Source organism: Lonchura striata, chromosome 1A, assembly GCF_050655825.1.
Source record: "Lonchura striata isolate lonStrDom1 chromosome 1A, ASM5065582v1, whole genome shotgun sequence".
In the NCBI taxonomy this organism is placed as follows: domain Eukaryota; kingdom Metazoa; phylum Chordata; class Aves; order Passeriformes; family Estrildidae; genus Lonchura; species Lonchura striata.
In genome coordinates this window covers 63,624,252-63,637,707 of record NC_140741.1, presented here as the reverse complement: position 1 = coordinate 63,637,707, position 13,456 = coordinate 63,624,252, and the positions used below count along the sequence as shown (strand labels likewise).

At 39.2% G+C, this 13,456-nt stretch overlaps 1 protein-coding gene across 3 annotated transcripts in view; it reads left to right on the top strand.

The window, feature by feature from the left end:
- LHFPL3 (LHFPL tetraspan subfamily member 3) overlaps positions 1 to 13,456 on the top strand; it is a 233,139-nt gene that overhangs the window by 151,285 nt on the left and 68,398 nt on the right. For all 3 annotated transcript variants that reach the window (XM_021534694.4, XM_021534695.4, XM_021534696.4), the window contains exon 2: positions 6,180 to 6,416. In XM_021534694.4, coding sequence (XP_021390369.1) covers positions 6,180 to 6,416 — 237 coding nt within the window. The remainder of the gene's footprint in view (positions 1 to 6,179; positions 6,417 to 13,456) is intronic.

Genomic DNA, 13,456 nt, shown 5'->3' with positions numbered 1-13,456 from the left:
CACTATCATTGCTATTCTTTTCTACTTATTTACAGTTTAACACTTTTCTTCATATAACATTACTTCACTTTCTCAATTGTTTCCATCTTTCTGAACAATTCATGTTCTGTAGTGCTCATCTTCAGATATAGTTGTCAGCCATCCCTATTTCTGTTATATCCAGCTTCACATCTTGCAACAGCTGATCAAATTATTCCATTTTGCTGCCTAAGTATAACTAGCAGGCATCAAAATATCTGCTACCTGTCTACTCAGCAAGTCTTCTCCTCCTGCCCATAGCACTCACCTCACTACCACTTTCCACAATATTATTTTCTTTTTCATTACTGTCCAGTTTGTGCTGGAATGTTTGGTCTTCTTTTTCCCTTTTCGTAAAATCAGCATGTGAAATATGCATATCTGTATATATATATATATATATATATATTCTTATCAGATTTCTTATCAGAAATCCAGGCCCTAATAAGTCAAATGGCCATAATTGCATCATGTCTTTAATATTATCACAGGAATGAAATAGAAGATTCTCCTACTTTTTCTCCCCCTTAGCAGTATCTATAAATATTCTTAATCCTGTGGAGAGACTCAGGCTTTTCTATATTACCAAGATGATGTGAAATAAGAGAATAAGTAGATTAAAGTAGTTACTGAAGCCTCTTGTATCCTCATCACATGGGACTTTGGAGTTTTGCCTCAAATCAGAAATAGTTCTGTTTCCTGGACCCAATGCCCCCATTATACATATTTTTGGAAGTTTTTTGAAGGAAGATTAACCCACAAACCTTTGCTCCTTCACTTTTGGGGAGGAGGTTGCTGAGAGTGTCACATTAATGTCCTGAAGCAATTCCACAGGGCCCCTTCCTCATCCTACATGGGAGCTCAGGTCACAGAGGTCCAGATAGGATTTTATCACTCCAGCTCTATGAGAACACTGCCCTTGAATCTTAAATTTCTTTGCACTTTCTCACTGACTGCCTCATACCCAACAGCACTCATGTGGTTAGCAGCCATCTATGAGCACCACCAGGAATTTTCAGTCTGCTTATGTACGAACTAACAGGCTGTGTCATCTCCTTGGGGACCCAGCTGGCACCTCTCTGAAGAGCCTTTTCAAAGGTGGGCATTGTATGTGGCAGCCTTCAAGCACAGGATCAAGTAACAAGTCATACATGACATTTGCCTTTTTGTATTGCACCATAAATATTCCAAGGTATTGTGGAAGTTCTCCATAGTTCAAGAGCTTTCTCTTAGGCACAGGTTTTTGGGTGATGAAGCCCACACATTGAGCCAGAATTTTAAGCTCCCCACTCAGTGTTGAAGAACTTTTCTACATGAACTTCTAGGCCTCTCCATAAATACTCTGAATGCATGCAGCAGAACTATTTATGTGGATGGAATCAGTAAATGGAGAGAATTATGGCATTTGCTGCAAAATTGCACATTTTCTCCAAGTCATGACATAAATATAAACACAGAGGATTATTGTTCAGCTCAGAAGTGCAGTCCACATGACTTGGATCAATCTCAGTTGATGGGTGTGTAGCCTCTGTCTTCACTCAGGATTGTGTTTGACCCTGTGTCTTCAGCCACCTCCACTCAGCATTTCCTTCTTTCCCAGCTGCAAGCTCCTCAAAGACTAATCCTAATCACCAATATGGCTGGCAAAAACTCTGTTCAGTTTATTGGAGATTTAATGAGTCACTGTTTTTGTAAATACCATTTGGGGGGGCAGGGGGAGAGATGAAAGGAAAAAAAACCACCTCTTACATTTTGGAACCACAGAGGTTTGAAGTGTGTCTTGCACATGTGGGTACAGAAAGAAAAGAGATGGCCAGCATAATTCCCATTCCATTTTTTTTTCTCCTTTATCAGGAAACTTTGCCATCATCATACTCTACATGCAAAAAAAATTTGGTCTGTTGTCAGGAAAAGAATGAAGATGAGAGAGGAATCCTGCCAGCGGGAATTTCTCAGCACTGGTTTCCTGCATAGCAGTCAGCTTTTTTTATAAATAGAACCTCATTTCATGCAATGATATAATATTAATCTGTCACTGTGTTTGGCACAGCCATAGGATAGTGAACTACTTGTTTGCTAATTACCATTTGAGCTCATGCACAGAGCACAGTCTGTGATAATATTAGCATGGTCAGAGTCACAAGTCTGTCAGTGCCAGCAACAATTCACTGTCTGTTTCCAATCTCTGAAAGTGTTGTATCTGCATCCTCTCATCCCACGAGGTAAAAATCCTGGCTCTCTCTCCTAGTATGAATAATTTGTCTTGTCATTCACAGCCCTAGAGGAAAACCATGTGACAGTTCCTGTTAGATGTTCACAGAAGAAAAACTGTTTAAGAAGAAAAGCAAATATATAAGACATGTTTAAGTACTGTTTATTAATCATTTGTAAAAGTTTAAAAAGCTTCAACAGACTCTAATATGTAGGAGAAAGCAACAGTTTGGGTGGTGAGGCACTGGAAGAGGTTGCCCAGAGAATCTACAGATACCATCCCTGAAAATGTTTGAGCCTGGATTGGATGGGCTCTGAGCAACACGGTGGGTGAACTAAATGGTCTTTAAAGTCTCTTCCAACACAAGCAAGTCACCTTGTCATCACAGGAGAGGAAGAAATGGAGGAAACCCAGGGCCACCCTTACAAAGATAATAATCCTGGAGTTTTCTCAAGCAACCAAAGGGAAAACAATGTGGATATGATCCTTGCAAGTTTTACAGTTGCCCAAATGGTTCTGAGTGGTGTCAGTGATGCTAGGCAGTCATTCATCAATTCCCCCCTGCTGCCTATCGTGAAGGCCCTTGGTCAACTGCAGAGGTCCTAGGCTGGGCTGCCTGTCAGGAGAGTGGTGCTGATCTGATGTACCCAGATCACACAGAGGAGGCTGCTTTCAACCAGCATACATTTGACTTCTTCCTGACTTGAATCAAAGAGTCTGTAGGAACTGATGGTTTAAGGGGTTTTATTTAGTTGGTGAACTTTTCAAATCCAAAACTTTCTGAATTCACTAGAACACTATTACTACTTAGTATTAAAACAGTAGTGGTTTTTCTTACATTTCCATTTCAGTAATATTGCCATTACAGACAGTGGATGTTAGACAAAGACATGGGACCTATGTTAGTGTTATAAAATCATCTCTTGGCAGTTTCACTGAAATTGCATAAAATTATTTCAATTGTACAAATTTGTATAAAACTGAAAGTAATTTCCTTTTAGAGAAAAGTCTTCTAATCCTCTGTAGAAGAATTCAAATGTAAAAATTTCTAGCAATGCAAAGTAGATCTGTAGGTGGATTTCATATCTGTCTTTTCAATCTTGTAGCTGATAAAAGAATCATTACTTGTTTATATTATTGAGAAAGTCTGTATTCTTAAAGGCATTCAGTGCAAAATATTCCCTCAGCAAATAAGGCTCAGGGTTGACTGATCCTACTTATGTTACCCTCTACAGGTAAGGTATGATTCCTGCACCTAAAGATGTTGACTAAGCAGTCATATAGTGGAAATCATCTTAACTGGATAACGAAAAGAGAAAATTACAATAACCCCTTCTTGATATCTGTCTTTATGCAAAGGAATCTAGTCCAGACACCATTTACCTGTGTGTCTTATTACCAAGAGAAGCCCAACTGCAACTGACAGAATGACTCCACAAATTTAAGCAAGTATATCAAAGAATGCAGGAACAGAATTCAGGAAAGATGAGTTAATTGGAAATCTGAGGAACACAGCTGGGAAGTTGTACACTGTATTCCTGAGATAAAAGTCCACTTTTTAATTACCTATGCACAGAAGAACAAAGTTAAATTACTTTAAGAAGTACTAATAATGTGTCTGATGTGCTGTGTAATAAAAAATTAACAGAAATGTTGGTATTTGCTAATTATTTATGCACAATTAGCAGAAAAATTCCACATCTATTGATCATTAACTGAGCATTAAGCTTTCTCACATGTTAAAAATTATTAATAAAAGTAAACTGGCTTTGGTATTTGCTATTATATAGTAAATGAAACTTTGTCAACAGTTAGCTGGGTAAAAATGGACATTTTCACAAACAAAAGATGTCTGCATTATTTTAATAGAGTTCCTTGCAAGTGTAAGGGAAACTCCACTTTCTGGAAGTGTGTGTAAGCAGCTCAAGGAAGTAAATTATTGTACTGTTTGTCTCTAAGGCCTTTGAAAGATCTTATATACTTGTGTAAATGAGTTAAGGCAGGCAATATGTCATTTACAATTTCTCCAACCTGCATGTTCTGAGTAGATTGGTTATTATCTAATCTCCCACGTTTCTAAGCCTAACTGTCCTTGAAAGTATTATAAGCTGTTTTATTTTCACACAAATTAGCTGTTCAGGAGGAACTCGTCAAATGCCTTGGGTGCACCTTTTACCCCATGTCAGATGTTTTCTGCAGATATGCTTTCAAGACATTGACTACTGCAATTTTGTAGCTGTCAAATGGAAAATACAATTCCTGAACTCTCTTTACACATCCCTCTTCCAGTATTTCATCATATTGATCCATTGTAAGTCTGTTTTTACTTTGTGGGCATTAGAGGTATGTAAAATGATAGTGCCTATGCTTGTTCAGGAAAGACAAAAAACCTGTCACAACAAGAAGAAACCAATCCCACAGTGACAGCAGCTGTTGGTTGCACAAGCTACTTGGTGTATAAACTGTCATTTCCAAACAGAGGTCTGACTCAACAAAAACTTAAAAGGCTGAAAGCTACACAGTGCATTCTTTTCAATCAGTACATTTACCTGCAATTTTGAGCATATTTCATCAATATAATATTAAGATTTATAAAATAAGGTTTAGGATCCATTGAATCTCATCAGCCATACAAAGATAGAAGGGCAAACGATGGAAACATGCCTGTTTCCAAGTCACTAAAGGTAATTGAAAGGTATTTCCAAGTCACTAAAGGTAATTGATGAGGTAACTAAAAGCATATGGATTTTCTGATTGCCTTAAATGCAATAAAAACTGCAGAATGAACCCATTCAATATAATCATTATTTTTAGAATTTTTTTATGCTCCTTTATTTTTGTATGCTGTCCTCTCCTGCTGAAGGTGACTCTACCTGCCTTCAAGACAGGCATTACCAGAAAAATTTGGAGATTTTTGGTCATAGGTCAGTTCATACAACACCAAGCCTGCTGGCAACAAATAAGGTCCACCTGCCCCAAAGAATTTTATGTCAGGAGTTAGCAGAGCTCATTGAGAGAATTTTAAAGTGGATTTGAAGGAGAGTGAGGGCATAGTCAGGCTTGACAGACATAAGATATAGGAAGGAGAGAACTATGGAAACTACCCTAGTAACAAAAGAAGGCTTAAGAGAGAGCACCTCAAATCACAAGAAGCCAAAGACATAACCACAGACAGGACCGTGGGGGATCCCTTTCCACCCTTGCTGGGAGACTGACACAATCAAATATTTCCATAAAACGCCTGTACACTAACACTGACAGTGTGGAGGACAACCAGGAGGAACTAGAGATCCGTGTGCAGTCACAGGGCTTTGAGCTCATTGCAATTACAGATGTGGTGGGGTAGCTGCCATGGCTGGAATGTCATCACAAGGGGCTACAGAGTGCTCAGGACAGACCAGGCAGGTGCTGGGGTGGAGTTACTCTCTGGGAGGCAACACTTGGAATGCATCAAACTCTGCATTTGGGTGGGTAGTGAGAAAGTCCATTATTTATGGTGAGGATAAAAGTGCAGATTGCCATAAATGGTAGGTTGTTTTTTCCTCTCTTTTAAACTGGTTGTTTGCCTTACGACTTGACAGTAATCCATTGTTACCTTTGAATATCCAGCTTATTAACCATTTTCCCTTTTGGTTTTGATTGGTACTTTCATATTGTATGAAGAAATTGGTCCCGCCAGGAAAATGTGGTTGTACTGATGCAAAACCTGACCAGGGATTCAGGATGTAACAGCATTTTAAGCAAGGTGTGCAATTGATGTTGCATCTTAGGGTTTTATGTTAAATACTTAATCACAGCATTTAATTCAGTGACTTGTTTTTTTTTAGTAGCCTAGCTTTGGAGTTCAGGATGAAAAAGTCTAATGCTTTAATGATAACTTTGTAGGTTCTCATCAAAATGAAAGCTTGGTCTCATTATCCCATTGTTCTCCTTTTCTCTTTTCTCCAAGCTGCCTGTCTCGTCCTGGGTTGTATGATTTTTCCTGATGGCTGGGATTCAGATGAGGTAAAACGGATGTGTGGTGAAAAGACAGACAAGTACACGCTGGGGGCTTGTTCAGTCCGCTGGGCATATATCCTGGCAATTATTGGAATCTTGGATGCCCTGATCCTCTCATTTCTGGCATTTGTGCTTGGAAACAGACAAGACAGCTTGCTAGCAGAGGAGCTCAAGTTGGAAAACAAAGGTAGGACTGCTTTAGAAACACTATTGTTGGGTGGCCTCAAGGGTAATTGCTTAAAAACAATAATCTGTTCCAATTTCATTTTATGTTGTGCTTAAAAGTTGGCATGCTGGCTTACTTCCTACATTGTTGGGAAAGAATAAATGCAAGGGGCAGAGGAAGTTTTGCATTTCAGCCTCCAAAAATCTCAGAAAGCTCAAATGTGATGTAATTTCTGCCCTATGCATGAATTATCCTTAGCTTTTAGAGCTGTAGATGGAATGTTATTGTGCTACTCACTTGTACAGTATTTCATTAGCATTTAATTTTCACTGTCTCCATCTTTTTCTGTACCCCGTGCAAGATTTGTTCACTTGATTCCTTTAGGATTTTGCAATGTAATATGAATGTCTGTAAAATGGCATATGTGTTAGCACAGAACACAGTAAGGGGGCAGTGAGCTGTGTAATGGGACTGCCCATACAGCAGCAAACTGGTGGGCTAAGGATCAGAACCTGGAATGAAGAAGAATCCTAGTTCTTGCTTGAGTGTGTTGCTTTGAGCTCATGAGTCAGCTTATGGGAATCTAGGATGTAGTCATTGAATACGCATGCAATGCTTTGGGGATAAAACTAATTTTTAGATTAAGTACATGAAAATGTCTTGTACCAGTAATTTATTACACATTTGCAGGAATAGAGATGTTTTTAGTAAGTGTGCACAAGTCTGGCTTATTTCTGCAGCCCCTTCCCCTTGTGCTCCCCTGGCATCCCAGCTGAGTATCTGATGGGATAGATACCACAGAGGGCATGTCCCTGCCTTATCTTTTTAATGGGCCTGTTGTCCCTGAAACTGTCTAATCCCTTCTAAACCCGCTGATACTGTCAGCTGCTCCAGCACTTCATGGCAGCAAGTTCCTGAAGCTCACTACTGACTGCTAAAGAAGTACTTTCTTTTATCTGTTTCAAATTGATCCCCTGCTAGTTTCACTGACTGTCCCCAAGAGCAGGATTCTGCATTCAGCTCATCTACCACCTCTGTAATTTTGTGGGCTCCTTCTAATAATAGCAAAGGTATCAGGAGCTTTTCACCACTAAATTGCTGTTTGGCAGCCAGTGTTACGTGAAAATAGCTGGTCTCAGTCCTGGTCCAGAGAACCATTATCTGTATACCTGACAGCACTGGTACAGTGGCCCCTGCTTGCTGGATTGCAGTCAGCACACTCAGCCCAAAGATAAATGGACTTGAAGATTGAATATCACATATGATTGCAGTCCTGGATGGAGCCTGCTAATGTTGTGAGTTAAGGAAATTGTGTTTCACTTGCAATTGCACATGTGCATCTGTCCTGCAGGTAAACTGAGGACATCAGCTTCAAGAAATATCCCTGTGACCCTTTCCTGTAAGGATAATATTAATCTGCATTTGAAAATCAAAATACTTATCAGAAGGGCATTCACTGCTATACCACAAGTGCTTTTGGCATCACCACTATGTCTGATTTGTCTATATCATATAGATCTCATGTACCCAACACTACTTGTATCAAAGAAACGCATCTGTTTTGGCACCTTATGAGCAAAAAACAGCTTCTGGAGCCTCATCACCTCTCACATTGCTGGCACAAACCCATGCCAAAACATTTGGTCCTCAGCATGTCAGAAAAAATAATTTAGCATCTCAATTTCCTTGGATTAAACACAGAAACATACCACACCATTGGCTTCAAAACAAACCAGAACTCAACAAAAATGGACCTACCCCACTCTGCCCTTCACAATCAAACCTAATGATCACCACTGTTTAAACTGTCTTTCAAATTAAGTGACAAAGAGTCAACTTGGCCTCTAAAAAATACATTCTCTCCACCCTTGTCACAAAAAGCTTCTGCTAAGCAACAACAGAGCAAATCCAAATCCCCCTGAGCCCCCCAGCATTTACCCACCTGTATGTGTTGCCAGCAGGCACAGCCTCAGCCCCAGGGAGACCCAGCAGAACACAGCAGTGGCATCACTGAAAATGCATGAGTGCTTTGACATTTACCCCATAAACTACATCCCCTTGGCCCCTTTCAGATTAAGAGATAGTGGAGAACTACTCATCAGCATTAGTTCACATGCAGAGTATCCCTGCATCTCTTGGAAATGGTCATGATGTGAAAATAATGCTCTATGCAAATAGCACTAGCATATCTGCCATATAAACAAAAAGAGTATGGATACAGCCAATACTACCCTCAGCTTTCCACGTGCTCCTACAATGTGAAGTCAAAGCCCTTACAACAAGTAACCATGAACCAAAACTTGCCAGCTCACCTGCCCCATGGAAGGATGACAGGACAGAATCTTCAGCTGTCATCCTTCAAAAGGAAAATAGCTCAGGATGCAGTGAACATGCAAACTGCTGCAAAATTGCAGAGTCCTGCTTATCAGCATGTAGTCTCCATGGCATGCACTCACAAGGCAAACTTGTTCAAAATTAGGTATATTAATATGAATATTGAGACCCAATTTAAGTTTTTCTGGATAGCTACAACATATAAAAGAATTGCCAGCAGCCCTCATAGTAATAAAGAGTACAAATGCAGACAGAACACCCTATATACCCCTGTATACCCATGTTCTCTGTCCAATATAATTATACAGTCCCTTTTTTGTAAAGTTATGTACCTCCAACTCCTCCTGATACATAAAAAGTCAGTGTATGCTCATTTTCATTTCAGTTACGGTGTACATTACAATAATAAAAATACTTTCAAAAACAAAAGGCAAGATTTCTGTTAGTCCCTTCCCATTTTCAGACTGGTGCTTCTCTTCACATTGCTCATCCCCTCCCTTCCTTCTTTTCTAAAGAGTCCAAGAGTCAGTCACCCATTTCAGACTCCTGCTGCTTTGCTGTGCAGCTTTTTGGTCAAAGCACTTAAGGTGATTATGAACTCAGAACAAATTCAACCACTTGAATTCCCATTTGAGAAGGGAAATATCCAAGAAACTCACTGGGGAGGGATCTGTGATAGATTGCTATAGACAGAGGAACCTGGGACTATGTTAAAAGGTTTATTGTCTTGCCTCAAAATAACAAGCATTAAGGTACCCTCATTTTCAAAGGCAAAATCAGACTTTTCTTTGAAGCCCACAGTCATAGGTTCCAGGCTGGGAACTCCTGGCCCTCATTTCTAGTTTCAAAACATGATTCCCTGCCATGTCAGCCAAGAACAAAGTTTTGCCACAGCTGTGAAGAGCTCAAATGTTCTCTTTGAGCTTCAGCTGGTAAATGGCTCATCTAGCATAGCACCACTGCCAGTAGATCCACTTGCTAATTTCCTTGTTCAATTACAACCTATTTTCCTTTAGTTATCACCTCCACAATAACCTCCAAGTAGTCCTGAGTAGACAAGTAGCACCGGACATATTTCATTTCAAAACCTGCAAATAGAAGCCAGACTAACAGATTTTTTTATGCTTTTCTCCTAAATTTTTCTTCTTTTGATAATAGCAACCATTCTGCTATGATTTCTACTACATAAATAATATTACAAAAGAGAAAATCTAAAGATAACTGTGGAGATTTTATTGTATTTCGCATCAGACAGAATGTAATCTCTCCAGAATGAAGGCATTCATGGCACTGCTGTAGGACCTATGCCCACAGTATGAAGTTTCATCCAAGGAGAAAATGAGCAGTCATTGGACCACATCCAGAGCCTTCCTGTGCAGTGCCTCAGTGTCATGCACTCTATTGCCCACTGTGCTTGGAATTCTGCCACACAAAGCAGAACAGCACCTGCCAGAGGACTTTTGGCTCCCCCCTCCACAGCAGCCTATGGAATGTTGTGTAGGACACTGATCTTCTGCTCCCCTGGGTTTGAGGGTGTTCACTCCTTAGGCAGAAGGTTTACAGATTCCAGCCCTGGTCTCTAATGACAAAGTATTTTGGAGGTTTTAATAGAAACTGAGGGGAAGAAATGGGAGAGTGAGATCAGGAGTCAAGGAGTCTTGACACAATCTTTGAAAACACTTTAAGATCTTCCTTTTGAAAATGTCTATCTTTGGTTTTATGTGCTTGTGGGAAGCACATGTCTATGTATGCAATAAACTACTTAGATTTTTCTCCTGGTGTTGAATGGAACTGTGACAAACGTTTTGGAGTGTTATTCAGAAAGTGGAGTTCGATTCCTGTTTCTCATACTGGATCTATCATTTGATTTTTACATTTCTCTGTCTTTTAAATGGGAAGAAGTAAGACTGACTTTGTTGGTATTTTGTGGTTCAGCAATGAAAGATGAATTAGGAAAAAGTAAATGATGGTGAAATTGTTATTAAAATATGTATTCCAAGATTAAGGTCTGATAAAAGTATTTTGTCAAGGAATTACTTTGCCAATATGCTTAATGATGATACTCTAAGGGGAGGCAAATGAGATATCAAGACTAAAAGTCAAAAGCTGATTAAAATACCTTATTAGATAAAGGTCAATCTTGCAATAGTACTGATTGATACATCAGCTGATCCAAGAGTTCCTTTCCAGCTCTACTTTTTATAATGAGAAAATAAAATTAGTCCTAAATACATGCATTAATTACTTAACTTCAGAAGTTGGAGACCATGAATAGAGAGTCCTAGTTCCCCATTGATTAATGAAGAAAGAACATAGTGAATTGTTTTCTGTCTCACAGGAAGATGTATCCCACTTGTTGTTACCCTCTGTAAGGGCTCTCATACAATAGCCCAGTTAAAGTAATTCTCATTCCATTTGATGAGCTCATGATATGATGGACTTAAAGGATGGGGTCTTATAGGAAAGCTTGCACCAAAAAAAAATTAGGCAGCCTCAAAAATGCTTCTTAAATGGTATAGCTAACTTAATGCACTGAACAGGCTCTGGTTTAGCTGAAAAATTCTGTAGTGCAGCAGAGGGGCAGGACGCATGGGAATGGGTGATAAAGATATTACACAGTGCTGCTACAAGCTACAATAAAATCTCCAGCCTGGTCAAGATGAGTCCATAGTGAGCCTGGACAGATCTGCGTTGTTAACTTAAAAGGAAGCATATGCCTGTTGCAAGTAAGACCATGTTTACTGTACTAGAAGGCAACAAGTCTGACTGTGCCATCACTAGCAGATGCATTAGAAATGGTGTTTTAAAGTCTGGACAAAAAAATCTGAGCTATTTCACAATATAGAAATATAAAAGGTGAATAGCTGATACATATTTCATTCTAGGTAGGATTAGTGACACGCAAAAGTTATGATACTCCACTATCCCTCTTCCTTACTGACAGGAACCATATTTGTAGGAGGAACATCAGAGAATGCTCATGACTCAGCTGCCTTTGCATGAATGTTTTTCAATAAAGTGCTCATGCAGACAAAATAATGAAAGTTTGTGCCAAGAATCTGGACTATGACTAGAAACACCTACTGAGAGGACATTTCTGCTGTTTAGTCCAACATACCACTTCCAAGAGTTGTCTGGGCTGTCCTTATGTTTCTACCAGATCTGATGCCTTGTCATCATACACAGAGGAAGCCTGTAGCACTGAGTTATAATTGTTCCTTCTTGCAGCAAGTTCCAGGGGTTTTCTTGGAAGTCTTTATCATGATTTAAAAAGCCATTAGTTTCAATATCTCATTCCACTGTTGTTACACTACGACACAAAATAACTCACATACGGATGCTAGGTGCAAAGGGGGAAAGCAAAGAACTTAAAGAGAGACTTTATTTTCTGATTTTGTAATATATACAATAGCAAAAGTGACAGTGGATTGGAGGGTGAAACTGCCACTCTCCAACTACACCGGTCAAACTAACAGCCCATCAGTTCTCTCTACCCACAAAGAAGAATACAAAACAATCATTATTGATATGAACAGTGTGTGAGAACTGCAGTAGAAATATGTAAACATCAGAAGGCATGGAAACTTTTAGAAGAACTTTAAAACTCTCAGAAGAACAGGACAACACACAGTGAATTTGTTGTGATCCTTCTCCAGCAGTTTCCTAATGCCAGAATTATTTTCTATCTGCAAGCAAAACACCTGAAAATAATTGAAGGTAACCTCCTTCTTTCTGGGCATAGCATCAACAGAAATAAAAGCTGTTGTCAGTAGTTTTAGAATAAAGGAGCTATCAAAAAAAAAAAAAAAACATATAAAAGCAAAGCAAACAGCCCTGTTTCTGAAAATTATATTCAAGGAGACATCCAAGTCATAACTAATGATATATTTGAGATATCTGGCTCTTCCTGCTTTCTGTTACAGGTACAAATTACTACAGTATAAAATAAAAGTTGACCTGCTTGGTGCTAACAGTGCAGGCCTTTTCAGCCAGTCATTGGCTTTAGTCTGGAACCTTAAAACTTTTCATGTTATTTCTGGACCACTTACAGAGTTGATCTGGACTTTCTGCTGAGTCCCTCATCTTCTCCTGAATGGCAAGCTTGGTGAACTCCAGTGTGTAGTTCCCACTGACCTCTCCCTGGATGCCTGAGAAGCCTGGTCCTGGGACAAGCCCAGACTAGGGCATACACATATTTTAGTTCCTTGGCTCCAGCATGACCCTGTTTAGCCTGAGTTTGCTGCAACTGAAAATTCGAGTTGTCCTCTTGACTTCCAAGGTCTCTGTCTGTTGACTTTGATAGGTCTGTACAGTTTTGCTTGATGGAATACCAGAAAACAGCACTGTAAGAGGAAACAGAGATGGGATATTAATGAAAAATATCGCAATAAGATTGCTGTAGGTATGTCCTGGCTTCATTTGCTAGAAAGAGACACAATTTTTTAGAAGTTAAATTATAATACAAAGATACTTTAACAATTTTTTTTTCTAGCTCTTATATCTGGAGGTTATTTCTTTCTAATTTATGTTTTTAAAATAAATCAATTATTTTGTTCATATTCCGTCGTCCATGTTACTATGTTTAATCTTTCAGACATTTGGCATGGAACACTCCAGTTGTCAGAAATATTTCTGTTCACCTACTTCAAGAACATTTACCATGAAATATACTCAACAGACATGGCAAAACTGAAAATAGATATTTAGATGCAATCCTGTTGACTAAA